This window comes from Mycteria americana, chromosome 1 (assembly GCF_035582795.1).
Source record: "Mycteria americana isolate JAX WOST 10 ecotype Jacksonville Zoo and Gardens chromosome 1, USCA_MyAme_1.0, whole genome shotgun sequence".
NCBI classification, from domain to species: domain Eukaryota; kingdom Metazoa; phylum Chordata; class Aves; order Ciconiiformes; family Ciconiidae; genus Mycteria; species Mycteria americana.
In genome coordinates, this window is record NC_134365.1 from 34,618,002 (window position 1) to 34,645,918 (window position 27,917).

The window sequence follows — 27,917 nt, forward strand, 5'->3', positions numbered from 1 at the left end:
CGACATGGCGGCGGGCCCGCGCTTCCCGCTGCGGGGCTGCACCTGTGGGGAGGGGAAGGGAAGGACCTCCGGCCTCCGTCCCGCCGGGGAGGTGGCTCCGGTGCTGGCCGCGGCGAGATCATGTCGACCTAATGATCCCATGAGGTAATGGGAAGATAGTCATTAGCTCACTCCCTCTGGGCATTTTTATCTGGCCTTTTTTTTTAAGTTACCCCCGACACACACACATGCTGGATTTTCAACATTTCTCTCAATAAATCTAAGATCAGCATGGTGCTGTTAATCATGTTTTCCTCGAGATGTGGGACGATGCTTTCTGTTGGCATAAACATCCTTTGGCAGGGGTGGCTTTGTCCATTTCTACTTCCTTGTGTGTATTCTTACTTATTTTCTTACAAACCATGTAATGTGGCAAAGATGTCTCATTTTCCAGTTCAAACACACATGCAGAAATTTAAAATTGGATGCCGTTCCCAAAGACCTGAAAGCATCTCACTGTTTTGCACAGAAATCCTTTTATTTCAAAGCAGCTGTTCACCAGTCTCATCTCAGGGATATTCCCTGCAAAATCTTCTGGAGCAGGTGTGTCCCTTATTTTTGTATAGCAGTAGGGGCATAACCCCTTGGACATCAGGGTAGTTCATAGCTAAAAGCAGCTGGAGAAGTGGAATCATCTGTGTCCTCAGACAGCAGATGGGAAGGATGGTTTAATTGCTGCGGTACTAAGTAATACCCTTGGGAGATGTGAATTAAGCACTTGGATGTCCCAAGCTTTCCTTCACGTCCTTGGGTAGATTGGCCCTGCCAGAGTTTGGGCACTTAGTCCGTTGGCACCAAGATGTTGTTACCTGTGGTGATCAGGAACCTAAGGGTTGATAAGGATGCTTCACGCCAGGGGCCCATGTATTCTGACCTTCTGTCTTCAGCAGTGGCTGTAAGTATGAGGAAGAGTAAGACCAAGTGAGTGTATCTGATAGTTTTGCCCTGATACACTCCCATTCTCTAGCTGTTCTCAGCTTCCACAGGATTTCCACAGCTTAAGCACCTGTATTTACAGATCTGAAGGCCTTCATCTTTGTAAACTCAGGATATTAATGCAAGTATTTTACCTGTGAGCATTTTGAGACTGGAGTTGCCTCTTGCCATAGGAAAGGACAGAATCTAGCCTGGTGGATCCCAGAGTACATCGGAAGGTAATATGCATCATTGTAATATTAAGAGCAGAAATATGTATTTATCATGTTTCTAAGGGAAAGAAGCGAGTCTTCCCAGGAGGGCACCTGCTTTTGAGCATTGCAAGTAGCTGCCTTTCCAATTACCCCTCATAAATTTATTCACACTTAAGGATTTATTCTGTCTTTCCTTTCACTGATCAAGTTCTCACAGAGTTCCCAAGGGCCTCAGACACTGAAAACCATAATTCAACACTTGGGAAAGTGCAGTTAGTCCATCCAGCTGTGCTGCATGAATAAAAGGTATTCACCAAGGAAAAGATGGTTGTCAAAGACAGTACCCTTCAAAGACAGGCTTGGGGTTTGGTTTCCTGCAAAGCCATTTCTCATGCCAAAATGGCTACTATTGTGTTAATCTCAGCTGTGTAGTTCAGTAAAGTGTGATTAGCACGTTGCACATTTCTGTGAAATACAAGCCCAGCACATGTAGCGTTTGACAATTTGCTCTGCTCCATGGAAGAGAGTGATCGATTGCCACATGATGGGTTAACAATTCATGTCAGGTTTCATCTGTAGTTCCAGGATTCAACCCATTCATTGCAGTGTGTGTTTAAGCAGTTCCCTTCCTCTCTCCCATTTTCATCTATCAGTGGCCTCTCACTCATATTCTGGCTCTGCAGTCATAGCTGTACCAACAAAGCACCATGAACCAGATCAGAGAACTCATCCAGGTTTTAAATAAGACAGTCAGAAAATAGTATTTTTCAGGAAATTCCCAGTGCAGACCTAAAACTGCTTGTGTGAGCTTAAGTAAGGGTGGTAGAGTAAAATAGCTGAATGAACTCATTAACCAGGGCAGCCTCTGAGCACTTTGTCTCTGGGACACATGTCCAGAGCCCTGCTGAGCAGTAGCTAGTAAATCCTGTTTATCACATCCTCTGGGCATGTGATAATTGGGTACAGCCAGGCCCAAGAGATGTTACCTGTCAAAAGCTGGAGAGCACAGTACAAGAAAGTATAGGTTCCTCATTCCGATCTGGAGTATGAACTGATTTGAGTGTAAAAACAAGTGGCATCCCTATATCCAGATCCTTTCCAGTGAATGCAGCCTGAAAATGTGTGATAAACAGGTCCTTAGCCAAGGACCTGGAAAGTCATTGCATGTGTATTACCTGGATACATACAGTAAGTAGAGATGGTAGTCACATGGTGAATAGTACTCATTTCATTTGGTTCTGCAGTCTTGAAAGGTATGAACTCTATATTTGGATTTTGCCAATTTATTAATTTACTCTTACTTTAACCAGACTAAAGGAGAAGAAAGTCTGCCTTAACCGGTTATCTTGGCTTCCATCGGGTGATTGGAAAACATGAAGATACACTTCTTGGGTTGCAGGGTTTAGAAAATGGGGTACATGGAACATACATGAAATGCTCAGCACTCTCTGTTATGCCTTCCCCACTGGGAGTCCTGGGTACAGTCTTCCTGCCAAGGCAGACAATTTAACATAGCAAGCACAAGATCTGTGCAACTACATCAAAGTCTCCCTAAGGATCCCTCTTCCACATCAGCTCTGCCCTTTCTCAGGTGGCATTTCCATCCTTGAGCTGAGGGATCTCTCCCTTGCAACTCCTTCCTCGTAGCAATTCACATTAAGCTGAATCCTGCCTTTAGTTCAAACTTTTGTTACAAACCTTCCCATTGCTTAACGGGAAACATGCATATTAGCTGTCAGATGTTCCTCTTAACTTTCTTTCCAGTAATTTCTCACTAATTTGTTGACGTTTTACTTACTTTCTTCTAAAGCTGCCAAATATATGGCTAGTCATAAGCTGCATCAGTCAAGCAAAAAATGCAAATAACAGAAACAATTCTTTATTCATTATTTTACACTCTACCAGATTCAATCAGCATCTACATTATTTGCCAGATTTACATACACTTAATTTTCCTGCAAGCCCTTTTTGACAAGGAGAACCTCCCTGGCTAAGACAGCTGCTTAAGGTTTAAGCAGCTAAGGTTTAGGTCTGCATTCCAGTAAATTACTCCAAGATATCCAAAGGATAATGGAGAGACTCCTTTATTTTACTGCATAGGCTATGTTGGAGACTGGTAGCATAGGTATCTCAGGAGAAGATGTATTTTCCAGGACCTTGTGACAGCAGCAGCTGAAAAGCCTTATAATTCAAAAGAAGCATGTAAATAGGGGAAAAGTCCTACCTAGCCCAGGGCAAATTCACACTGCCCTGTTCCTGACTAAGAGTTTTCCCAAAGGCATCTCCAATCAGCATGGATAAAATGCCTAAAATTGATTTAAGAAGATAAATTAGTCATTTAAATGCTCTTTACATTCAATTAAAATCAGATACGCAAAAACTTCAGCACACCTGCCATTTCTGGGCATGAAGACCTCACGTGGTGTGAGCCGTCTACCTCCATGCTTCCAAACAATGCTCCTGTTTGGCAGCCTGAGATGCTCAAACTGTGTTACTGCCATTTTATTCCATATAGCCAAGAACAGGGATCTTGATATAGAAACAGATGCATGCTAGCAGGAGACAGAGATGAGGTAATTGAATACAGGTCTTTTCTAATGCTCTCTTTGCTTAGGCGTGCTAAAGGCAGCTCTACCCAGTCGTAATTTTACTGGATTCTGTGTATGACACTTTAGAGACATCTATTTGAACTCACTTATTAATTATTTCCAACTTTGCTTTACCAGCAAAAATAATGCCATACTGTCTCCACTTTTCTGCTTTTAAGCTTTGGAGTGACATATTCTAGCCAAAGGAATAATACACTAATTCTACTAGAGTGTACATGCACTTCTTGAGATTGATCCTGAAGTTCTCTGGCAAAAAATGCCCTGGACTTAGGCATCAAATGCACTTCTAATAACATAATTATCTGCCATTTTCTAAGTTAGATGCATTTTTCACACTCTTGGAGATAGGTGTCTCACACTGTTTCATCTAACCTGAGCGTGGTAGACAACAGTCTGCAGAAGTGCGTTCTTCGAAATAATACCAAACTTGGCAAGCTCAGGCTGGGTGATGTCATCACTGCAGAGTTGCTGTACGCTTTTAGGTAGATTTGCTCTAAATTCCCCTCCCCACTCAAAAATAGCTCCCTTGACGTTTTGGTGATAATCATATATGTAGAGGCTGAGTGTCCTAGCCTGAGAAAGCAACTCGCTGTCAGGTTATGCTAACCTGGGTACAAACCACTCTGGTTAGCTCCAACCCAGAGACACCGTAGGACAGTAGTGATAGAAGTAGCACAGGTACTCAGCAAACTAGGAGCAAAGCTCCTGCTCTGCAGGAGGGATTTAAATTTTGACCATAAGTTTATTTCTGTGTTCGTGAAGCATCCCAAACTATTCTGGCTTACACCTGCTGTTTTGTGTACCATGAAGCTTAGGGCACAGTTCAAATAAAAAATATGGCACCTGCATGACGTGAGGCATGAACCTGTTATAAGCTGACTTCTTAAGCGTAGCCTACACCAAAAAATGTTGTGGTGACTTGCACTGTGCAGACTTTTGCTGGACGAGTGTTACCTGCACCAGTTTATGATTGGGTCTCCCACAGGCAGGCTGGGGAAGCTTTTGGTGTCTCTTTCCAGGAAAGGGCAGGGTGTGGAAGGAGAGGAAAATTAGATTTGTGCACTCTGGCCAGGCTGGGGTCCTGTCACAGCTCAGTATTTTCTCCATTTGGCTTGGAAATACTTTCTGTGCATTGGGAGACATAGGCAGTGCTCAGAAAACAGAGTAGGAAACTATGCTGCTGTCTTGCTCTGCATACAGCAGCCAGGGGCAGCCACAAGGAGAGCCTGGGTGGGCTTGTGTTGGGTATGGGCTTCAGCTGTAGCTGCCCACACAAGCCACTTGCAAGCCACAGCTGCCTTATGAGGGCGGAGCAAAACTGGCATCCGGCCCACAACATTAGAAGATTTGGGGCACCCTGTTGTGGCCATTTTAATTTCTGAGGAGGCAGTTTGCCTTGACACTTACTTCTCTTCCTACCTCCTGCTGTTTTTTTTTTACAGTCCTGACATCCTGAAAGCAATATAAACTTTGCCAGGTTAGTCAGGCTTTTGAGAAGTCTAGATTTAGCTAAAGCATTTCACAGCACTCCCAGCTGAACTTAACCATTCACCAGGAAACTCTGCTGTGCTTAGGAATCACCATCATTCTGAACAAACACAGATGGAATTAGCATTCTTTCAATCCAGTTCCATAAAAAGCTTCAAGAGCTCAGTTTCAAATGACTGAAGTCATTTCCGCCAAATCTGGCTTGGCATTAGATCTCAGCAAGTTGCAAAAAAATACACAGAAGTGAAATGTTAAAGTGTGAAAAGAAATTGATTCCCTGTCAAGTTATGTTGCAGATGTGCACAAATTCTTACTGCAGCATGCACCCTGACTTTCGTGCATGATTTTAACACATGTTGAAAGCTAGCTATATGGATGTGAGTCAGACTTTTAAAACTCTGCTTCTCCCTGCAGAAACCACACATGGAAAACTTCGGTCCTACAGGATTTTACTTGGAAATTTCGTTTTCATAGTTTGGATTTTTTTTTCACCTCTGTGACATACCAGGAATAAAGCGGAGCATATGAAAGAGAGCTTATATAATGGAAATTGTAATTTACATTTAATTAGACAGTAGCAGACCTACTGGTCCTACTCTGATACAAAGGATTCAGAAGGCAGTATATAAAACATACAGTGATTTCTCAGAAGATGACTTATATTCCTAAGAATAAATCATATTTACAATTCTGCTCGTGTGAAATACAGAGCTTATCCAATAGTCTGTCCAGCATCATCTTCTATACCTTGGTATGATTTACAGCAGTGTTGATACTTCAGGCATCTGGTGATATAAAAAACCAGCAAGGTGTTTTCTGAATGTCTTGGGTATTTCACACAACTTCTATTGTGTACCTTTGTCCTCCTGGGAAAGTGATGGTGTTAGAGACTTGTGTAATTGTTTTAAGGAATGTTTTTCAATATTGGATTAACCAGCTGAAATCCATATAGTGCTCAAAAGTACCAGCTATTTCTGTGGTCAGAGCATTGTGATCCTCTCAGATCATAGCTTCAGGCTGTATTTTTAGCAAAAGACTAAACTATTAAATGTCCTTCTAACAATTTATAGATTTAAGTAATTCAAAGAAGGTGAGAGGGTCACAGTTTTCTTTATTTCCGCTCCCTTTCCAGGAGGCTTCCTCTACCCATTCTCTCCCATGGTCCATCTTCCCCGTTTCCTATTTTACAGCTGCTGCCACAGTTTCCCAAGCTTTAACATCATCAGGTCAGAGGGTACAGCATGGTGCTGCACTGCTCCAGCACAGGTGAGTCTGTCTCAAAATAACTGGAACAGATGGATGATCTTTTTCTATTCCCTACATATGTTTCAATTAATGTACTAGTTTCTTTACTGTACCTAGAAGGGGCCTACAATAAGACACACGCAGATAATACTATTAAAAGAGAAATCAGTCACCATCATATTATCAGAGGATGCATACCCTCCTCATGCTTACTTTGAAAAGAACAAACTCAGGAATTTTTTTAAACATTGTTCCTTAAACATTAGAAATAATTGTTTCCCCAAAAATACCAGAGAATCAAGGGGGGGGATGTGTATGAAAAAGAGAATATTTGCCCACTTATTGACATAATTAATTTCTTTTAAACTTCGTAATGTAATGCAGGGGAGCACGTGAGGTGGGTTACTGCATTCAGAAGCATTTTACCCTCAGAGGTGAAGGTTCACAATTTGGTTAGGTCCCAAATGGCTGACTTGGATGACTCTGGCACTTCCTAACTGAAGTGTTAGGTAGTATAATGAAATTTCAAGGCAAAGAAAAACACAAATAGCTTCTGCAGTTGTGAAAGAAGTAAAATCTTGACAGCTAGGTTTCAACCCAACATTTACAATACAATTACGTGGTCCATTAGTCAAGCAAAAGTCCTGCTCAGGTAACACTGCGTAGAAAGGACTGGACTGGTTTCCTGTGGCAGTTTCTCTTCACTGCACACCTTCATAACATCATGGAGATTTTATTTTTTTCACCAAGAGAAGCAAGGCTGTTACCAGAATAACAAAAAAGAAATCTAAATTCAGAGCAAAGAGGACAATGTGGTCTGAGCTGGACATGCTTTGCAAGCAGCGCACAAGAAATAGAGGTTTGGCCACATTTTGCTTAATAACAAACAAATAAAACAGCATTGTTGTTGAATATAGCCATTCTTTTATCCAAGGACACCATGTTTTCTCTTTCTATGGGTGGAATGACTGTAATCTCTTTTCAAAGGAAGAATGGTGCAATTGCCAGTTTGATATTAGTAATTGAGCACTTTGCCTGCACAATTCAGGGACCATCTTTTGTGTAGGTCTAGCCAAGGTGTTACTGAAGAAAATAGTAGTATTTCAGTGTGGTATTCTTGAAAGGTTCGAGCCTACCTGATCCAGCTATCTGAAAGGTTACATGCCATGCTGATCATGGTAGCTGAGCACCACTAAAGTTAAGATGACCATTCATATTAGTTAGGCTTTTGGGGAACTGGGCCTTATAATTTCCCAAAGGAAATCTCACTGTTTAGCTATCAGAGTTTTGCTATGTTGTGGCAATTTTTCTGCTCACAAAGGAACCTTTCATTTTCATGGTAAACAACAACTGATTGAAGCAAAACCCCCAAATATCCTGCTTTTTAGGAAACAAGCATAAATGCTTCACGAACAATCTGGGAGGCGGGACGGCATAGAAGAAAAGGTCTGCGAAGCTGCAGCAGGGGTTATGGTCCAGCAGGAGAGTAGGTGGGGAATCTTGCATGGCTGCTGACTGCCGGACAAAGCTTTTATTGCTACAAGCAACATAGGGACCGGGCAGCCTGACAGAGCACGCTGACCCAAAGGAAGGCAGGATTTCTGCAGGCAAAGAGAATAGAGCTCAGATCTATCCACCCTAATTTCTCCTAGTGGTTTCAGTGGGGCAAACTGACAGACTGAGGCAAGGATCCTGCTAAATAATCTCCAAAATGATATTTTGCATTTCAGTAGTAGTTTCTGGGAAAGTCTGCCCTATGTGGTACACGCCTTTTTTGTTGTTGTGGTTTACTTTGTTTTTCCCAGACATAACTCTTTGACATGCATAGGGCACCATGCCATGTGTGTCACATCTTTCCTGCACATGATCTATAGGTCTGTAAAATTCCCCTGTTTTTCACAGGAAGAGATAGTAATCCAGTAAAATCCAGTAAAAGCAGGATTGGAAAAATCTTTCAAAACTAAATACACTTTATAGTTTAAATAAACTTTATAGTTTATTTAAAATTAAATAACTTCATTTCTGGAAATTATTTTTAATAAACTAGAGCTATCACAAAAAACTGTTAGCATTTATTAAAATTCCTCTGGAAATTTTCTGTTCACCAGACTATGGAAAAATTTTTTTTTCGGCTGGTTCCTCATACGAATAACAGAAAAGATGCATTTACTTTTGTGTACCAACTTCTTACGAACAGTGCTCTTCTCCACTGTTTCCAAAGCCCAAGATACCTGAATGTTTAAGCGCTTATCTATATGACTTCAGCCTTGTCTCATGTGAACGTCTGCCAGGCAGGAACTGGGCTGTCAGCTTCATCCCATCAAAAAGCCTTCCAGTGCCATGAGCTGAAGGCAGGTTCCAATTGTTAAGTCATTCTGGCCCGGGCTGAATTTAAAGGCAGGCTCCTGCAGCTAGCGGAAGTTGCTGGAGGCAACAGCTCAGCAAAAGGCATTAAAATAATATGTCTCATAATTATTCTTTTGACTCAATTACCCATTTACTCTTTATTTTTATATCCAGTGGAACCTGAGGGCAGCAAATACTGCATAAGGGGAACAAATCCTGTATAATAGTTCTTGTTTTGGTACATTCACTTAGTGGTGATTTATTAAGGGCTGCTGAATAAGCCTGATTAAAATGCATAAACAGTTCTGAACAGTAAACAACCATGTCTAAGGATGAAAAAATGGGACCCACATGCTGTGCATGGAAATTGCCCTTAACAACATGGCCTATTGTTGAACAGATAGGAAGCCAAAGGTTGCTTGTAATCAAATTTGAAGTTTCCCATCACTTATAAAAGCAACACTTCCTTGTGCAAACGTTTCAATTTGTTGTTGTTAAAAACTGCTTCCTGACTTAATCCCTACAGGAACCCACGATTTCTTTGATTGTCAGGTAGAAAGACAATTTCAGATAAAGTGACTTTTAGATTTAGACAAAGTAAAATAAATAAGCTCAGCCCAAGCATTCCCGCAGCAATAAAATCTGCATAGTTTCCTAAGATTAATTAGAAAAAATGACCTGTTGCATGAATTTAATCTCTTCTGAAAATTTCCTCTGTTCTTGCAATTAAAATAATGCAAAATAGCAGAGATATATAGAGCACAGTACAGCAGTATTAACCCTCCTAACTTTGTACAGCAGCTAGAAGCTCCCTGCAGATTTTTTATTTTTCCCTTGATTAACAAGGTTAATTAATTACAGAAATTTTCATATTAAATATCTGATCTAATGTACACTAAAAAATTATACTCTTTCCGTTGTCAGGGGGCTTTGAGTCATGCTTAGAGCAAACACAGGTATAGTTCAAAAAATTAAAGTTGCTTTTGATTACTTTGGCAAATACAGCTTCAGAGCAAGGAAACCCTGAACTATAACTGCCATTACATTTCCCTCTGGATGCAATGGGAGCTTTGCCAGAGGCTTCCAGGGAGCCAAGATTTCACCCACTGTGTTTGAGGTCTCTGAACAAAATGATGTCTCCCTAACATTGTTAAAACATTTTTTTTTCTGTAACAAACAGGAGCAAATTATCTTTAACTATGTCCTCATGTATAAAACATGATTCTCTATTATCTGTCATCTTTGAAAGGTCCTAGAGACTTAGAGGTCCCTAACAACTGCAGAAAGGCAAATGTTGGACCCATCCCCAAAAAGGACAAGCTGGGGAACTACAAGAATACCTTGTGAGATTCAGCAAGGACCAATGCAAAGTGCTGTCTCCAGGAGGGAAGCACCCCTGCAGCAGCCCGGGCTGGGGAGGGACAGGCTGGGGAGCAGCTCTGCGGGAATGGCCCACCCTGGGGCCTGGTAGGCAGCTGTGTGCCCTGGCAGCAAGGACAGTCAGCTGCCTCGTGTATGAACAGGGATGCAGTCTTTGGACTGTGGGAAGAGATCATTCCCCGTTTCTCAGCACTTGTTAGACCACATCTAGATACTGCGTCCAATTTTGAGCCCACCAATGCAAGAAAGAGATTGGCAAACTGGCGTGAGTTCAGCAGAGGCTCCCAAGCTGGTTGGGGACTGGAGCACTTGCCCAGTGAGGAGAAACTGAAGGAACTGGGCTTGTTCAGCCTGAAACAGACACAGTTTCAGGGGGCAACCAACAGCCATCTAGTACCTATGGGGAGGTTAGCAAGGATAGAGTCAGGCTTTTCACAGCAGAGCATGGAGAGAGAAGAAGAGGCAACAGGCATAAATTGAAACAAGAGGGATTCAGACTGGATAGAAGAAAAACTTTTTACCCATGAGGACAGTCAGTCAGTGGAAGAGGCTGCCCAGAGAGGCTGTGCAGTCTCCATCCCTGGAGGTTTTCAAGACCCAGCTGGGTAAAGCCCTGAGCAACCTGGTCTGAGCTCAGAATTGACCCCACTTTGAGCAGGAGGTTGGACTAGAGACCTGAGGCCTTTCCAGCCTGAACTATCCTATGAGCTGATTCTGGTATTCAGGAACGAAGTTCCCGACAACAGGTCTGTGTAGACTACGCGGCAACATCAAACCAATTTTTAATAATGTTGTAATTGGGAATTTTCCATGTAATAGGCTTTACAAGGTACATTGGACCTCAAGAGAGAGCTGCCTGAGCTGAGAGAAGGTGGTGAAGAAAGAATATTCCTAGATCTTTCTGGAGAACCTCTACGGCCCTTACTTACAGGTCCTTATACTGGGAAAAGACTAGGATCCACAAAACCTCAAGTCCTTCTGTATTTAGGCATCTTCTGGGTAAAGATTATAAGCTCCTATTTTTGCAGATACCCTTTTTTAGACCAAAATACTGGGGTTTTTATTTCGTATATCACAGGCCATGGCACTTCAGCTGTGCACAGTGAGGACTAGGAGATCTGTGGGGCAGGAGAGAAAGCATTAAGAAAAGCCCCACTCTGAGACCTGGGGGTGAGTCCTCACATTCTGCTGCGGGATTGCTTCTAGGTTTTGCATCAGCTGGCCCGAGGTTGCCTAGCTGTACACCTGGCTAAAGCATAAAAAATGAGTATCGTCTTTGTCACTGAATGTATTTTGGCTAAAAGAGGCCCTAACAATTCTATTTAATCTTAAGGTTTTCCACCCGTTATACACACCCAGGTTCTGCTGAACAAAACTGCCCCTTCCAGAGATGTCGGCAAAACCAAACCTATGTGTGGGCTCCAGTGAAGGCTTAGGCATGGGACAGACACTGGGGTGCTGACCTCTGCCTTGGGGGATAACTGACTTCCATGGGCCATGGGAGAACTTGGAGCCCATGGAGCATTTAACTGTTGAAAATACAGGTTTTGTAGTTGTCCAAAAGCTGGCAAGAAGTCTGATTGGGACAATGCTGTAGACACAGGGGCCTTGAAGGTTATGTCTGATAAGGATCTGGTTGAAAGCATATGATTAAAATTTCCAAGGGTTTCTGTTGGAGCTAGTCGTAGCTAGAATGATTATAGTCAGTAGGAGGGTACTTACGTCTTTGGAAATTAACTATTTTATAAGCAGTATGAACCAGCAATAATATTTTTCATCCTAACCACAGAGTTACTCAATGTTTATGAAGTCGAATATAAAAATGAAAGTTCTGTCTCACCTTTGTTTTGGGTCTTACCCAATTTGGGCATTTGACTTAGAAAATTCCTAAGTCAAAATTAGTGAAAATATCATGATCTATTTTAGGAATACTGCTTTTCAATTTATAATAGTGTTCATTGTCTTGGTGTACTGATGGCTTTTTCCTGACATGGAATGCTATTTCAAGTATGTGTTAATACTGCTAAGCTTTCACTTAAGATTAAGGTTATACCTTAAATATTTTAAAAGTGATGGGATTCAGAGTATGATGGTGTGCAAGGCTATATGCATAAAACTGTGCTGTGGTGAAAATACAGGATTGCGTATAAGAAATCCTCTTTTTCTTCTTTTCATACCTTACAGGTCGGCATGAAAAGAATTATTGTTTCTGTAGATTAGAAGCTCCTCAGATGTGAGATACTCTGTTATTACCTGTACTCGGTGTCTTTTGCATTCTTCACTTGTCTGCTTTTAATGTGCTGCCAAATTAGCATACCAAGCTGTAGATGTTCATTTACATTTTGCTCTCCAAGCAAACAAATAGCGAAGAAGCTGTTTCCTTTCCCAGATTTTTACAAGTATCAAGCGATGTATTTGAATTTCTGTTATTACTCTGAAAACCTTTTTCTGATTATTTTCACAGACATGCAAGAATAAGTTTTGACAATAAATGTGATCTAAGATTCATTACTTTAAAATATCTATCTTTTCCAATACTGTCAACCATTAATTTTCTTTCTCTTCACTAAAATTCAGCCTTACAATTTTTTTCTGCTTTGCAGAAATGCGCATCTGCTACGGAGTGTTTATGTATTACTGGAAAAAATGCTATACCTAATTACAATTCTTATGACGTTCCTCAATTTATATCCATTTAATAAGGCTCTCTTATTTCATTTAAGGAACCATTTTTCCTCAGTGTAAAATGTCACCATCAATACCGCATTTGATGATGTTACATATCAATCTTTTATGTGATGCTAAATCAAAAAGCCTCTTTGTAGTCAACTTTGGATGTCTCCTACTTCACACCTGTCAGTTTTTATTGTCTTTCCCATGAAGAAGTTAATCACGTTAGTTAAACACAATTTTCCCTTTATATATACATGCTGACTCGTGCATATCTGTTCATATGTTTCCCAGTTACCTTTCCAAATAATTACTGAAACAATTTTTGTATTTTGTTTTTTTTTTTTAATATAACAAATCATACCTAGGTAGCATGTATTTGGGAGGAGATCAGTTAACTGAGACGCTGGGCCAACAGGGAGAAATTATTTGGGAGATATCCTAATGTTACAAAGAGATGTAATTGTCAGGGAATGGCCCTCTGACATGTTTACCATGTGTTATTTAACCTGTCACTGTTTGTCAGTCTGTCCTATGTATGTAAACTTTGATTCTGCATTAGCCATCTATAAGCACATTACTGCACCCAGTAACCCCTATTTAACCTCATTGAAATAGAAGTCAAAGGATGTGATCAATTACTCAATTAAGGTAGATTGTAATCTAGCCAGGTATTTGCATAGCACCTACTCCCTTGTATACAATTACTTCTTCTCTTCTTTCTTCCCCACGCACTCACGTAATTTAAATGTCTTGTTTTTTTACTCTGTAGAAGAATGAATAACATCTCAGTGGTACCATGTAAGAACCATTTGTTTTTCATTATTAAAGTCATTACAGCTAGTCAAACACTTGCTGACAAAATATTTTTGGTTGGAAAACACTCATTTGAAAATACCACAATCATTTTTGTCTAGAAGTTCATTAACAAAACTGAAAACTTGTATTTTGTTACTATCAGCACTTGGTTTTGATGCTAAAATACCAAGTAATTACGCTCATCAAAGTGAAACAGTAAAAATCATATACATGTTTCAGAGGCAACACTTAGCTGAAATTTCCTTTTATAGGAAATTATAATGTCCCAAGTTAGTATTCCAGTTGGGAATGCAATTTCAAAAGGTCAGAAGTGATCATGAAGTAGAGTACTTGCAGGGTTTATGGCTATGTGGTTTTCTGACTGTCCTCATGCCAGCCTGAACGGGAGGGCCGTTTTTTATTCTCAAGCTACTTGAAATATAATATTGCCAGTCACCGCTACAGGATCTTCTCTTGACACTTACAGGCAATACCTCATCAGCTGCTGACAATGTGGGTTTCTTCTTACTGTTGTGTCTAACTTAGAAAAATGTTACTGTTTTGATTCAAAGTCCAGTTACCTCTTTGGTTTTTTCCTAGATACCAAACCCATAGCTGTACCTTAGTATGCTTTTATAACTCTGCTTGAAGATGCATTTATAATATCCTAGCATCATCTGCCCTTATTAGACCCCTGCCCAACCTTTGTAGTTCATACAATAAATCTCTCCTTCTTTTCAGATCTCATGCAATCACCCTTTTCTTTGGTCTTAGTTAAACCCGCCTTTATGATTTTTTTGCCATTTGATACCACTTTAGAAGGGCTACTACTCTTATATCATTGTACAGGATCATACCATTGTACGGGGTTCTGTTGAATTTCATGTATGATCCTTTATAGGTGCTGTACATCTGGTTTATTTTTTATAAAGGTGACACTGGAAAGCGTAAATTTATTTTACACCTATTCTAGTTGTCCTATTAGTTATCCTAATTACTGTTATTATATTATACTTACTATATTATATTATTTTTACATTATTAGTGGTAATATAATTGGAAAGTCCAGAGATCAGCTATTCATGGTCCATTGTGCAAAGAGCTGTATATGCAGATATAAAAATCAGTATGAGTTTTATTTAGCCATAGGTACCTTATGACTATTCACTGATAGCACTTAGAAACCTCGATTTCTATTTCAAGTAAGTCTGAAGAAAACTTTGAAGTTGAGCAGTACTATCAGATAGAGCATGGACCCTTGAAACACAGCGTGAGGGTCCCATGCTATTTGTAAGATTTTAATACATTATTACTTTATTTCTTGCACCTGTGGTGGTGTGCAGCAGATACTCAGTTTTAGCTTCTCCCGTCTCACCAAAAACTTGTCCCTAGGCACCTGGGAGTGAAATTCTGGTGAACACAACAGAACCCAGAGTAAAGATGCAGCTTATTCCAAGTAACAATTTCATCTAATATAAAAATATTATCGTGAAAAATGTTGGAAGAATAATGTTACACACAGCCTCTGCCTGTTTAAGAATGCCAATAAATCCATACAGGAAACATTAAAATAGTCAATGACCTACTGGTGAATTTTATGCTACAATTTATCTAACAAGCCTTCAAGCCATATAATTTTGCTGTTAAAGAGCAATGACTTTTAGTGGACTCAGTTCAATTAACTGCTGACTTAACTTTTCCTCTGGGTTGTAATTAAAAACAACGGCAGCTGGAAGAATAGTTTCTGCATTTGTTTGTTTGCGCTGCTTCTGAGAGAACAAAGTGAAAATCCCAGATTATTGATGTGGTAGCTTCAGGAGCCTTCCTGTTTACAGTGTCTTGACAATGTCTCAGGTTAAATATATTTGGAGGCCAAAGGCCAAAATCCTAGGCCACAATCAGACATTCACTGCAGAAATGACAGTGCTTGTCAAATGCCACTGCCCCTCCATGCCCCCTTTCTCTGCATCCCCAAAGCAGAGATGCCAAAATAGATTGTGTAAGTGGCTCTACATCTTCCTGAATCCAAATATCAGCAATATCAGATAAATTTAATTGGCTGTGAAAAGTTGTTTAGGATAAATTCAGTGACTTTGCAATGAAGACAGTATGAGTCCTCACATGAGCCATTTTGGACACGCTGCTGTTTGTGTTGAAATTGCTGTTAACTGGTTTCATGTTTTGTGCTTTGGCCCTCCCACTTGTCGAATGTACTGTGAAGTAGTAGGTGGCTGCTATCTTCAGAAATTCCCCATTCATACTGTGTGTGACCCAGATGACCAGTGGTTCCTTCCCTTTTCTACCACCTCACCTAATTGCACCCTTCTCAGCATCTCCCTTTGCTCTTTTAATTGCCTTTGAATGAAGCACAGAATTTTCCATTGGCCTCTTCCTCCCCCCTGTAATTCCTTTCAAAATTACATTAACAATTTTGGCTTAGTTAAAGGTAAGATGAGATGAAACAGTTGGGGGCTGGAGCTAAGGAAGTCCGAGAGTTGTAATCTTATGAGTCGAGGCAATTATACAGAGATGGCATAGTAACTAAAAAATAACCAAACTGTGGCAATCTCAGGATTTTGCTTTGTAATGGCTCTGAGACAAGCAGGGCACAGGCTTTTCTATATTAAGCAGTGATCACGAATAAGTTGCACCTGATTTGCCAGGCAGGGTTCATTGACCAAGAATTGACTATGAACTTATTTGTCAGCAAATGTACAGCGTTCCTGCACTGTGCCAGTGACCCAAATCCATTCTGGTGAGTGAAGGGATATGACATTTCCTTAGTGGACTATTTTGTTTGTCTTTATTTTACATTGTATCCACTGATGGCAGCAAATTGACTTACACTGTAGCTCTTTTTAAAGCTCTTTTTAAAGTCAATTCCACATGGACTAACAAAACTAGTTTTGCTTGCAGTGAAGATATACAGGTGTCACACAGTGGTACTTTTGTGTTGCTGTTACATTAAAACAAAGTAACAAATACTTGCCATATGTTTCTCCACTGATTTCATAGCATAATGTATATCAACATAAGGGAATAAGAGGAATACCCCACGTAGATGCCATTTATGTGCAAACAACAATTTTCTTACTTCAGCTTCCCACACCTGGCCAAACCCAAAGCCGTAGTTATTCTAATGTCAGTTGCCCTTTCTTAGAGCAAAACTTCACAGAGTGAATGTGGGCAATGTCCAGGAATCTAAATAGGTTCTCCTGATGGAAAGATACCTTATTGTGAAATATTAAAAGGAATCTTTGCCAGACAAAATTATCTACACAATTTTCCTGTTTCCCTGAAAAATAAAAAGCCCTTAGGGTTTGATGTAAAGTGGGTCCCTTTGGTTTGCAAATCTGGTGTTACTGTCTTTACAGAAAGTGTGGAAATTCTGAAAATTATACTGAAGGCTGCCGCCTGGCGAGCTGCCTGCTGCTGCCCAAGGCAACGAGCACCAGCTTTCAAAAAAAGCAAAATGATTTGAAAATCAGTACTTCGGGTTTTCATATCAGTCTTAAATTTAAAAAAAAAAACAGTTTAAAATATGGTTGAGACACTACCTACATAGTTGTGCTCAGAGGCTGAATGCTGCAAAAGCCTTAACGATCCAGTGCTTTATACAGGGAGATGTTTTATACTGAACCCAAAGCCATAGTGAACTGTGTTACTGTCTGCTAATGGCACACAGGATATTTGCCAAAGATGCTGACACTTTGTGGAGACAGGTAGACAGATGGACTACAGCCCAAGAAGAGCAAACTTGTTTTGCTAATGGCAGAAGAGCAGTTCTTTATTCTTATCTTGGTTAGGGTCAGATTCTGACAGCCTGCTGCAGCTTTTGTAGTGCCTTACTCCTTCAGTAATTCAGCTGCAATCCAGGCGAAAAGGAGCATTATTCAAGGCAGGTAAACAGAGCAGAACCTGGCCCTCAGTCAGTAAGTGATTTGCAGAAAGGTCTTTTAAAAACGTACTGTGAATGACTGTTTACTTGCCTTGAGGCAACAAACAAAGACAACCTCCAAATCCCACTATAGCAATTGGCAAGTGTAACCCTACCCAGCGTATTTCAGTTCATTTCAAATACACCATCCTTAGTGAAACGGGAATTTCAAGGAAGCAAAGTTAAAATATGCTGGCAAATGAATCTCTGCTACAAAGGCTGAAATGGGGGATTACAAATGAGCGATCCCTTTAGTTAGCCTGCTAAATTGGTGTGCAGGCCTGGAAAAAGAGAACAATGAACACCTCCTGACACCAGGCTGTTTGTCTGGTGAGTATCCCTCAGTGCAAATGTTGGTACTGTGTGAGTATTTTTTGTGTTTCTATAAAGTCCTAATGAGCTCCTTGGGTGAGAGTGAAACCCTTTGCTTTTTCACACTGTGCTCAAGACCCTTAAACTTCATGGGGTCAGGCCTAAAGAAAGGGTAATGGACCATGAGGTCCAGCTTAATAGACCTGATATTAACACAGCAGCAAGAATGTCACCAAATGCAAAGTTTAGGGCAGGCAATGAATGAAGTATTTGTTACACTTAAATAATATACAAAGATTATAACAGAGTAGTAGCACTATATCAATGTCATCATGCGGGACTTTGAAAATCCCCCATGTATGAAATAACTTAGCAATGCATCCTTGTATTATAAACACCACAATTTACCTACATGCCCTAAATGATTAATTACATTAATGTGTGTTCAATGTCATATCTAGCCAATAATATTCATCAGAGTTTCTCATTAATCTTGGACCTTGAAAAACCTACATGTAAGAAAACCTCTCTAATCTATCAGATCGCAGTAAGACAATATTTGCATATGAGAAGCAAAGAGTTCATTCATTCAGTGGCTGAGATTCCAGTACTGGCAGATCAACAATTTTATTGGAAAGTGAATGAGATTTGTCACTTTCAGTTTAGCCCTGAAATGCTTATTTGTGCAAATAATGTTTCATCTGACAAATGAAGTTAATTGATAACTCATGCTAAATTATGAACCAATGTGGGGCCTGAGCCTTCTTGACTCTAACATTCATTTTAATATGAAACAATAAAGTAGCATGTGCTAATGAAAGCCCTAATTAAAGCAAAGGAATAAATACAGTTAGGAACACCAGGGATCAGCAATTCAACAGCTTATTTAATAATTATTTAACTTCTTTTCATAGGCATAGGTTTGTAAGCCCAGAACGGCTTAACACTATATTTGAAATAGCCCTATATTAAAATTTATTTGTAGATAAGGAGCTTTTATTATTGTCTCCACTCTGTATTGTTAGAAGAATGAAAATGTTGGTATAAACAGTGATTTGATGAGCTTTCTGAAAGTGGCGAAAAGGCATTTCTAAAAAAAACATTTTTCATTGGGCAGAGTTTAATTTCTCTTTTAATGACTCACTGAGAACAAAATACTTACCAATTATATACTTCAAGGAGCAGCTACTCTATGAGGAGTGTGTATTGTCCCTTTGAAATAAGGCCCCACACAGATGTATGGTGCCTGAAATGGGAAACAGAAAAATTAAGCAAAACAAATATTGGTAAAGTTAGTAATTATATTTAATTTGACAAAAATAAAAAATTCTTTTTACTTTGAAAAAAAGAAAATTTCCCATGTGTAGACATCTCACATCATTCTGACCTGGTATTCACCAGTATATTCTTGCAGGTGATGGGAACAAAGAATGGCCCTGACCTGCCTGGGGACTCCAGAGGGACGGGAGGGCTGGTCTCCTCTTGGTGAGCAAATGAAAATAATGGAGCACCATTGCCTGCTTTTCTGCCATAGGACAGTTGCAAACAGGTTATCTAAAATACAGATTTTTTTCTTCCGTCTAAGGTTAATTAAAGGTTGACGGTTTGATGGACAACAGGTCTTCTTCTGGGGGTGCCTTTCTTCCCACAAGGACTTTGTGTAGAAACTCGCATGCTGCTGACCATTCCCCGAGTTGGCCAGGGAGAAGGCTGGAGATGCTGAGCTGGGCTGGCCCAACATCCAAAGGTGGCAGCAGAAACTGCACAAAAAACCTAAGCCCACAGCAGTTGTGTTTCGAAAGCCAACTGATGAGCCTGTCCGCGTTTCCAGGCCTCTCAGGCCTGGACAGCAAGCCAGGCTGTACAGTGGAGGAGGAGGAGGCCATGACAAGCAAAGAGACAAATTGCTTCGCTGACCTCTCTGTCATGACTGCTAAAGATTGGGAACCAAGGTAATTGCCAAGGCACCCAAAGAGGGTTAATATTACTTTACTATTTGTTGCCTCTCACGGAAGTATTCAGTGCTCATCCTCCATTTTTGAAAGTTAGTGGTTTAACATTTCGTTTAATCATTAAAACAACATAAAACATGATAATCCTTTAAATATTAATCATTGTTCTTAAATTATTTTGAAAAAAAATGGTTCCCTGTGTTTTAAAACTTTGAACTCAAGTGTTCTTGAGTAGGGAAGGAGAGGTTGTTGAACTCATGTATTCTAATATAATGTCCCAGACTTTGATGTAGCTGAAAGCTTTGCATGGAGAAGCCTTACCTGGCTGAACCTGGCACTTTCCAGTAGCAGCACCGCTGGCAAGTTACCTCAAGAACAAGGCCACCAAAATTTTAGTCAAGAAGGTGAGGCCCTGCTAGACCACAATGCTGGATGGAAATGCAGCCCTAGTGCAGGAGTATGCATGTCTGCATGAATTACGAGCTTAAATTTTATCAATACTGAGTGAAATTAAAGTAACATCTACAAAACATCTTGCTTGACTTAGGACTCTGTTCCATTTTGAATTTGACTCGGGCACTTAAAAAATCAACTTCCTCCATCTGTCAATGAGGACATATTCAGAGATCCAGGACAGTAGATGACTTTTTCCCCACTGCAATGTGAGCAAAGTGACCAGAGACTATCAGATCAGAAGGAGAACAAAGCGACTTTCAAGTTTATCACCTGAGGTTACTTCATACCGTCCATGTTTGGTGAACATATGTTACAGCCTTGAAAGAAAACAACAACTCTGCAGGATTTTAAGCTTTTTATTGAAAAATTATGAAGCCAGCAGTTCAAAGTTAATTAAAATCTGAACCAAACTATTCTAACTTTAGGAAAACTAACTACAATGAAACAATCCAGTTATGAATCAAGCTTAATGAGAATCAAAGTAATTATTGTATAAATAAAATGTTATGAAGTCACAAATTATTTTGAGCAGTGGGTGAAATCATCAAGGAAACACCGTGTGCATTAAATCGTGAATTTATGTAAGACAAACTCAGAGAAGGACTTGAAATCTGCTCTCTCAGTTCTTGAACAAGTGGTATGTGAAGTATTGAAATATGAGTATATTCGAGAGTATTTGAGATACGCCTTAGCTAAAGAGGCAAGTAGGGGGGTTAGGCTTTTCTGTCTCGTGTTCCCCACTGGTTGAGCTTAGACAGCTTCCTGCTCATCATTTAGGTCTTCTAGATCACATTTCAGGTGTGATTTCAGGTAGTGGGTTTGAGATGCACTGATTGAATGGGGACCTATGCTCTTATTTTTGACCATCTGGCTCAGACCGCATGTCTCATGAAGTCCGGTGTAGATGATGCAGTAGTTAAGGAAAAAGGTAACATCTTCAGACTGCATGGTCTTTGGAGCATGAGGGTTAGAGCTGTGGTCAGCCAATTTAATTTCTGTTTGATATTTCATACCATGCAGTTTACTTGAATCACGAGGTTCCTCAGGCTAGCGTGGTATGTGGCTTCTTGCTGTTCTCTCATTTAGCCTGAAGACATTGGTGTTTTCCAGAGAAAACCATGTATGCCAGGTTTCCTAACTCAGTAAGTACAATCCATACTCAGAGGCACATACTTGACTAGATGTCAGTCTAGCATGCAGCAGACTTGCACTCAAAATATAGAACCACAGAATCACAGAATCGTATAGGTTGGAAAAGACCTTTAAGATCATCGAGTCCAACTGTAAGCCTAACACAACCAAGACCACCACTACACCATGTCTCTAAGCACCTCATCCAAACGTCTTTTAAATACCTCCAGGGATGGCGACTCAACCACTTCCCTGGGCAGCCTGTTCCAATGCCTGATAACCCTTTCAGTGAAATAAAATTTCCTAATATCCAGTCTAAACCTCCCCTGGCACAACTTGAGGCCATTTCCTCTCGTCCTATCACTTGTTACCTGGGAGAAGAGACCGACCCCCACCTCTCTACAACCTCCTTTCAGGTAGTCGTAGAGAGCGATAAGGTCTCCCCTCAGCCTCCTTTTCTCCAGGCTAAACAGTCCCAGCTCCCTCAGCCGCTCCTCATCAGACTTCTGCTCCAGACCCTTCACCAGCTTCGTTGCCCTTCTCTGGACACGCTCCAGCACCTCAATGTCTCTCTTGTAGTGAGGGGCCCAAAACTGAACACAGTATTCGAGGTGCGGCCTCACCAGTGCCGAGTACAGGGGCACGATCACTTCCCTAGTCCTGCTGGCCACGCTATTTTTGATACAAGCCAGGATGCCATTGGCTTTCTTGGCCACCTGGGCGCACTGCCGGCTCATATTCAGGTGGCTGTCAACCAACACCCCCAGGTCCTTTTCTGCCTGGCAGCTTCCCAGCCACTCTTCCCCAAGCCTGTAGCATTGCATGGGGTTGCTGTGGCCCAAGTGCAGGACCTTGCACTTGGCCTTGTTAAACCCCATACAATTGACCTCGGCCCATCGATCCAGCCTGTCCAGGTCCCTCTGCAGAGCCTTCCTACCCTCAAGCAGATCAACACTCCCACACAACTTGGTGTCATCTGCAAACTTACTGAGGGTGCACTCGATCCCTTCGTCCAGATCATTGATAAAGATGTTAAACAGAACTGGCCCCAACACCGAGCCCTGGGGAACACTGCTTGTGACCGGCCACCAACTGGAGTAAACTCCATTCACCACCACTCTTTGGGCCCTGCCATCCAGCCAGTTCTTTACCCAGCGAAGAGTACACCCGTCCAAGCCATGAGCAGCCAGTTTCTCCAGGAGAATGCTGTGGGAAACCGTGTCAAAGGCTTTACTGAAGTCTAGGGAGACAACATCCACAGCCTTTCCCTCATCCACTAAGCAGGTCACCTTGTCGTAGAAGGAGATCAGGTTGGTTAAGTAGGACCTGCCTTTCCTGAACCCATGCTGGCTGGGCTTGATCCCTTGGTTATCCTCTACGTGCCGTGTGATAGCACTCAGGATGATCTGCTCCATCAGCTTTCCTGGTACCGAGGTCAGGCTGACAGGCCTGTAGTTCCCCAGATCCTCCTTCCGACCCTTCTTGTAGATGGGTGTCACATTCGCTAATCTCCAGTCAGCAGGGACCTCCCCAGTTAGCCAGGACTGCTGGTAAATGATGGAAGGGGGCTTGGTGAGCACTTCTGCCAGTTCCTTCAGTACTCTCGGGTGGATCTCATCAGGCCCCACAGACTTGTGAGTGTCCAAGTGGTGCAGCAGGTCACTCGCCATTTCCCCCTGGATTATGGGGGCTCCATTCTGGTCCCCGTCCCTATCTTCCAACTCCAGGGGCTGGGTACCCAGAGAGCAATTGGCCCTGCTATTAAAGACTGAGGCAAAGAAGGCATTAAGTACCTCAGCCTTTTCCTCATCCCTGGTCACTGTGTTCCCTCCCCCGTCTACTAGGGGCTGGAGATTCTACTAGGGGCTGAAGATAAAAATCATGAACTCCAAAAGAGATGACTCCAGATATTGTTTTGTCTGTCTCCCAGCTTCTCTGTGAGGAATAAAAATCCCTCCTAAGAAATAAGAACAATCTGCACGTATGTGTGTGTGTGTATATATATATACATATGTATATAAAATACAACATATTTAGAAAAAATAATAAACCTTGCAAAATACAGGAATCTGAAGTTTATACATGCTAAGTTTTATTCCAGTCTATATCTCTCCACCTAGATATGAGGGCTTGACCTATGTGTTTGAGTTTTGAAAGTTTTGAAAAGCAACTAGTTATTTTGAAAATCTACTCTATAACGTAGGGCTCTGAAGAGCAGGAGTATAAACACACCCAGAGTCTTTTACGGAACGGAAGCAGAACGTTGGATTTGTAGGCAAGGAACATGCTTTTGTAATGCTTTTTCTCTCTCAAGAGCTGTGTAACTTCTGAATTATATTCTAACATTTATACTACTACTACTATTAATAAAATAGTCACTTAGTCAGATGCTGCTCTATCTTGCTTTACTGTAAATAAAAAAAACCTATTGTTTTCCTGGGTTTACACTGTTACAAATAAACGAGAGAGATCTAGCAAACTCTGAGCAACTGAAGCAAACTCCCCAGAACATGCATTGCTGCATATCTTGGATCTTGAAGTCTCTTTCATTTACATTGTAAGTATTAATTCCAATAATGTATTCAGCTTTTAGCTGAAGTATTTCTCACTCTCAGCAGTCAAAGAAGCACTGTAACTGCTCACAGAGTCCAGAACAGATCTTATCAGAGGTGGTATATCTCACCTCTGGTGACGGAGAGAACAGAAACGGGATGCAAAAGCCAGAAGCACACAAAATTCTAGCTTTGTAGGAAGCCTTCCTTTGGAATGATGTAGTGTCTAATACATGTTCTCCTATTAATATACTTAGATTAATAACATACGCTGTTTTGCAGTAGTCTGACAGCAAACGTGGTACAATCTTCTCCCTGACAAAGACGACAGAAGAAAAATACAGCGATAACCTGTTATCCTGTTACATTCCTTTGCAAGGACACAGCTCCGTAAATGCATTTCCAGTAAGAGCCTTTGCACAAGGCTGCGCACGAACACCAACAGACGAGTCAGCTGGCAAACAACCATTCAGGGTTGTGGCCAGGTTTCTCATCCAACTGCCACCGAAATCCTGGCTGCATCTGCCAGGTGGAGAAGAATGGGTATGGTAAGGCTAACTCGACTTACTTCAAGCTTAACTCATAATAGTCAAGAGTACAAGTAGGTGTGACTCCAAACCAAAAGGCTTGCATCTGCTGAAAGTTATAGTGTAAACAATGAAATTAGCAATACCATTCCTTTTCTGGAAATCTGGAATCTGTTTTTTTTATCATGAAAAAACACCATTTTTCAGTATAGGAATGGTAGCAAAAGCTGTGCCCACAAAATGTTTCCAAGAGTATAGGTAACCTGGGGGGAAAGCCTGCCTGTTCAACAGTCCTGGGCTCAGATTGTCTTTCCAGTACTTGTAAACTAACAGTTATTTGCTTAGACAAAATTAAAGCAAAACCAATGACAAAGTGAAGAATAAATACTCCAGTCTCAAACCTAGGCAAATCCTCAAACTTTACACTTGAATGATCGGAATAATGGATCTTCTCTTCCTAGTGTGAATGTGCAAAATGTGTAACAACAAATATTTTCCCATCCAGTTAAGTACAGAAGGGTCTCTTACTTCTACACTCGAAGCAAAATCACGTCACCGTATCATCTCTGGGTTGTATCGTGCTAGAGGGAAGCCTTGCGAGGACTCTGAGAGACAACACGGGACATGTGAGCACCACTAACTTTCCTCTTTTTTTTATAGCCCATGAGACATCATTTCCCTTGTAGGCAAAATCAAACATCTGAATCACTCCTGCATAATGGCTGCATCCTCTCTGAATTCCTTTTATTTACAGATGGATTTGCAGTCTAGTGAGTCAGATTAAGTAGCAGTCTGTCACAGCGAAAACAGAGATAATGCACTTCTTCATGTGGCTAGAGTAGAGGAAGAAGACTGTAAAATAAAAAAAGGCAAACACTTTGAATTCAGTTACTTTACTTCAGCACACAGAACTTGGGGAGTATATTTTCACAGTGAAATGGGGTCCCATAGTGGACCCCATAGGGTCCTATAGGGACCCCATTTCTTCTGTTAATTAAGATAACTGCTTCTACCTAAGTGTTTGGCAAAGATGGGAATGCTGAATAAGGATAACCTCCATTTTGGATTAGTATTTTCTGGAAAAAAAATAGTTCCCATTGCAGACAGAGACAGAGGAAAATATGTTAAACTGAAAACGTGTAGTGAACACAGAGCCTTTAAGTGCCACTCTCAACACAAAAAGCATGTTATCCAGCACACGGGACTCGTGGTCTGAACTCAGTTTTTGCATTTGAGAGCAAACAAATGAGCAAAACCTCCAAATGTTATTGTATAGTCCTGCTTCCTTATCTATTGCTAAGGGAAAGTTCCTATAGGTGTTCATCTGCCATTACTTTAACTTGGTGTCTCTCCATACTGGAGGTCCCCTCCCTCTCTGTAAAATCAACCTACACTGAGATCCAGCTGGTGGAAGCAGATACGTTTCTGTCTGCCCCCGGGGTTTCCCTGCTGAAGAAGGGGAAATGGGCACATCAGGGTCGAGGAAGGAGCTTACCAGGGACTGGGAGTAGCTGGACATGGCAAACGGGAACTTCACCACTTCTGGTTTTCCACTGATGGGAGGTCCAGACAGACCTTGCTTCAACAGGACAAGAAAGGACATCCCTGTCTCTGAACATGAGTTTCGAACAGCGTTAAGTGAATGAAACTCAAGGAATTACTACAGGCTCCCTGGCAGCTTCTCCTTTACCCTCCTCCTCCTACTCAGCTGTACTGAATGAAACTTAGAGTGGCCCAGCTGAAAAAAACCAATGTATTTTTAAAAAACCCATTGGGTAATGCCTTTTTCTCTTTGGCGGGGTGGATTTGATGGGCTAAGGTTGGAAAGGGACGAAGGTAAATCTAAAAAAAAAGTTTAAAGTTCACCAAGATGTTCAGGATTTCTCTCTATTTTCTCTTTGTTAAATTTTGCCTGCTTTTTAATTCTTGGTATAAGGATCAGCAGGAGGAATGGATGGAAAATCCATGAGTACACTGCACCGGGGCAGCTTCTTCTTGCAAATTTCTTTCCAGTACACAGATGTCAAGAAAGGACTCCTGGGGACCAACACCACCTATTCTGGGGAACAATTTTCCAGAAATGAGTTTCTCAGATTCTCGTGCAGTGAACAGCACCGCTGTTCCATGTCGCACCCCGCAGGCTGAGTTCGCAAACCTAATATTTCAGTACTACAAGTTCATTTGTGCAAGTGAAGGCTTTTCTTTCCTTTGAAATATCATCTACTAGGCACTGAAATAAATAACTGGGAGCCAAAATCTGACCAGCGCTTGTGTGTTTTCTTGTGTATTAATCCTTTGCAGGGGAAAAAATACCAAAGCATTCTTAGTCAGTGTAAGTTATGAGTTAAATCCTGTTTACTAAAGGAACTTACACACAGGGGAAGTAAATCAGTATATTCAAACACAAAGTGCAGGCAAGAGGATATAAACCGTACAAAATGTTTTCCTCCTTACACTGTGTGTGGTCAAATTTCCATTAAAATGCCAGCAAATGTCTAATATTCTTTAATTGTTTAAAGGCCTCCAGAGCTTTAAAACAATAATTAAATACATATTTTTATTTTCCTAGAGAAACTTCACCTAACCTGCTCTGTTGAATAACATTTAAAAACTCCAGCCTGTTAGTATAACAAGCCTCTTTTTTTCTTTTCTTCCCTTTTTTCCTTTTTCTCTCTTCTCTTTCTTCTTTTTTTTTTTATTTCATTTTTTGTTTTCTTTCATTTTTCTTTTTCCTTTCCCTTTTTTCTTTTCCTTTTTTCTTTTCCTCTTTTCTTTTTTCTTTTTTCTTTTCCTTTTTTCATTTCTTTTTTCCTTTTTTCTTTTTTCTTTTTCTTTTTCCTTTTTTCTTTTCCTTTTTATTTTTCTTTTTTCTTTTCCTTTTTGCTTTTCCTTTTTTCTTTTCCTTTTTGCTTTTCCTCTTTTCTTTTTTTTTCTTTTTTCTTTTCCTTTTTTAATTTCTTTTTTCCTTTTTTCTTTTTTTTCTTTTTCTTTTTCCTTTTTTCTTTTTTCTTTTTCTTTTTCCTTTTTTCTTTTCCTTTTTTCTTTTCCTTTTTGCTTTTCCTTTTTTCTTTTCCTTTTTGCTTTTCCTTTTTTCTTTTCCTTTTTCCTTTTTGCTTTTCCTTTTTGCTTTTCCTTTGTTCCTTTTTGCTTTTCCTTTTTTCTTTTCCTTTGTTCCTTTTTGCTTTTCCTTTTTTCTTTTCCTTTTTCCTTTTTTCTTTTCCTTTTTTCCTTTTTGCTTTTCCTTTTTTTTCTTTTCCTTTTTTTTCCTTTCCCTTTTTTTTCTTTTCCTTCTTTTCCTTTTTTCTTTTTTTTTTCCCATGTTTTTCGGTAACTGCTGCCACTCCT

The 27,917-nt window shown here is 40.6% G+C and overlaps 1 protein-coding gene across 1 annotated transcript in view; it reads left to right on the plus strand.

Annotated features, from left to right (window-relative positions):
* The first annotated feature begins 4 nt into the window (after positions 1-4).
* ANO6 (anoctamin 6) overlaps positions 5-27,917 on the plus strand; it is a 121,447-nt gene continuing 93,534 nt past the window's right edge. The window contains exon 1 of the mRNA XM_075496923.1: positions 5-144. Within this exon, the coding sequence (XP_075353038.1) occupies positions 5-144 (140 nt within the window). The remainder of the gene's footprint in view (positions 145-27,917) is intronic.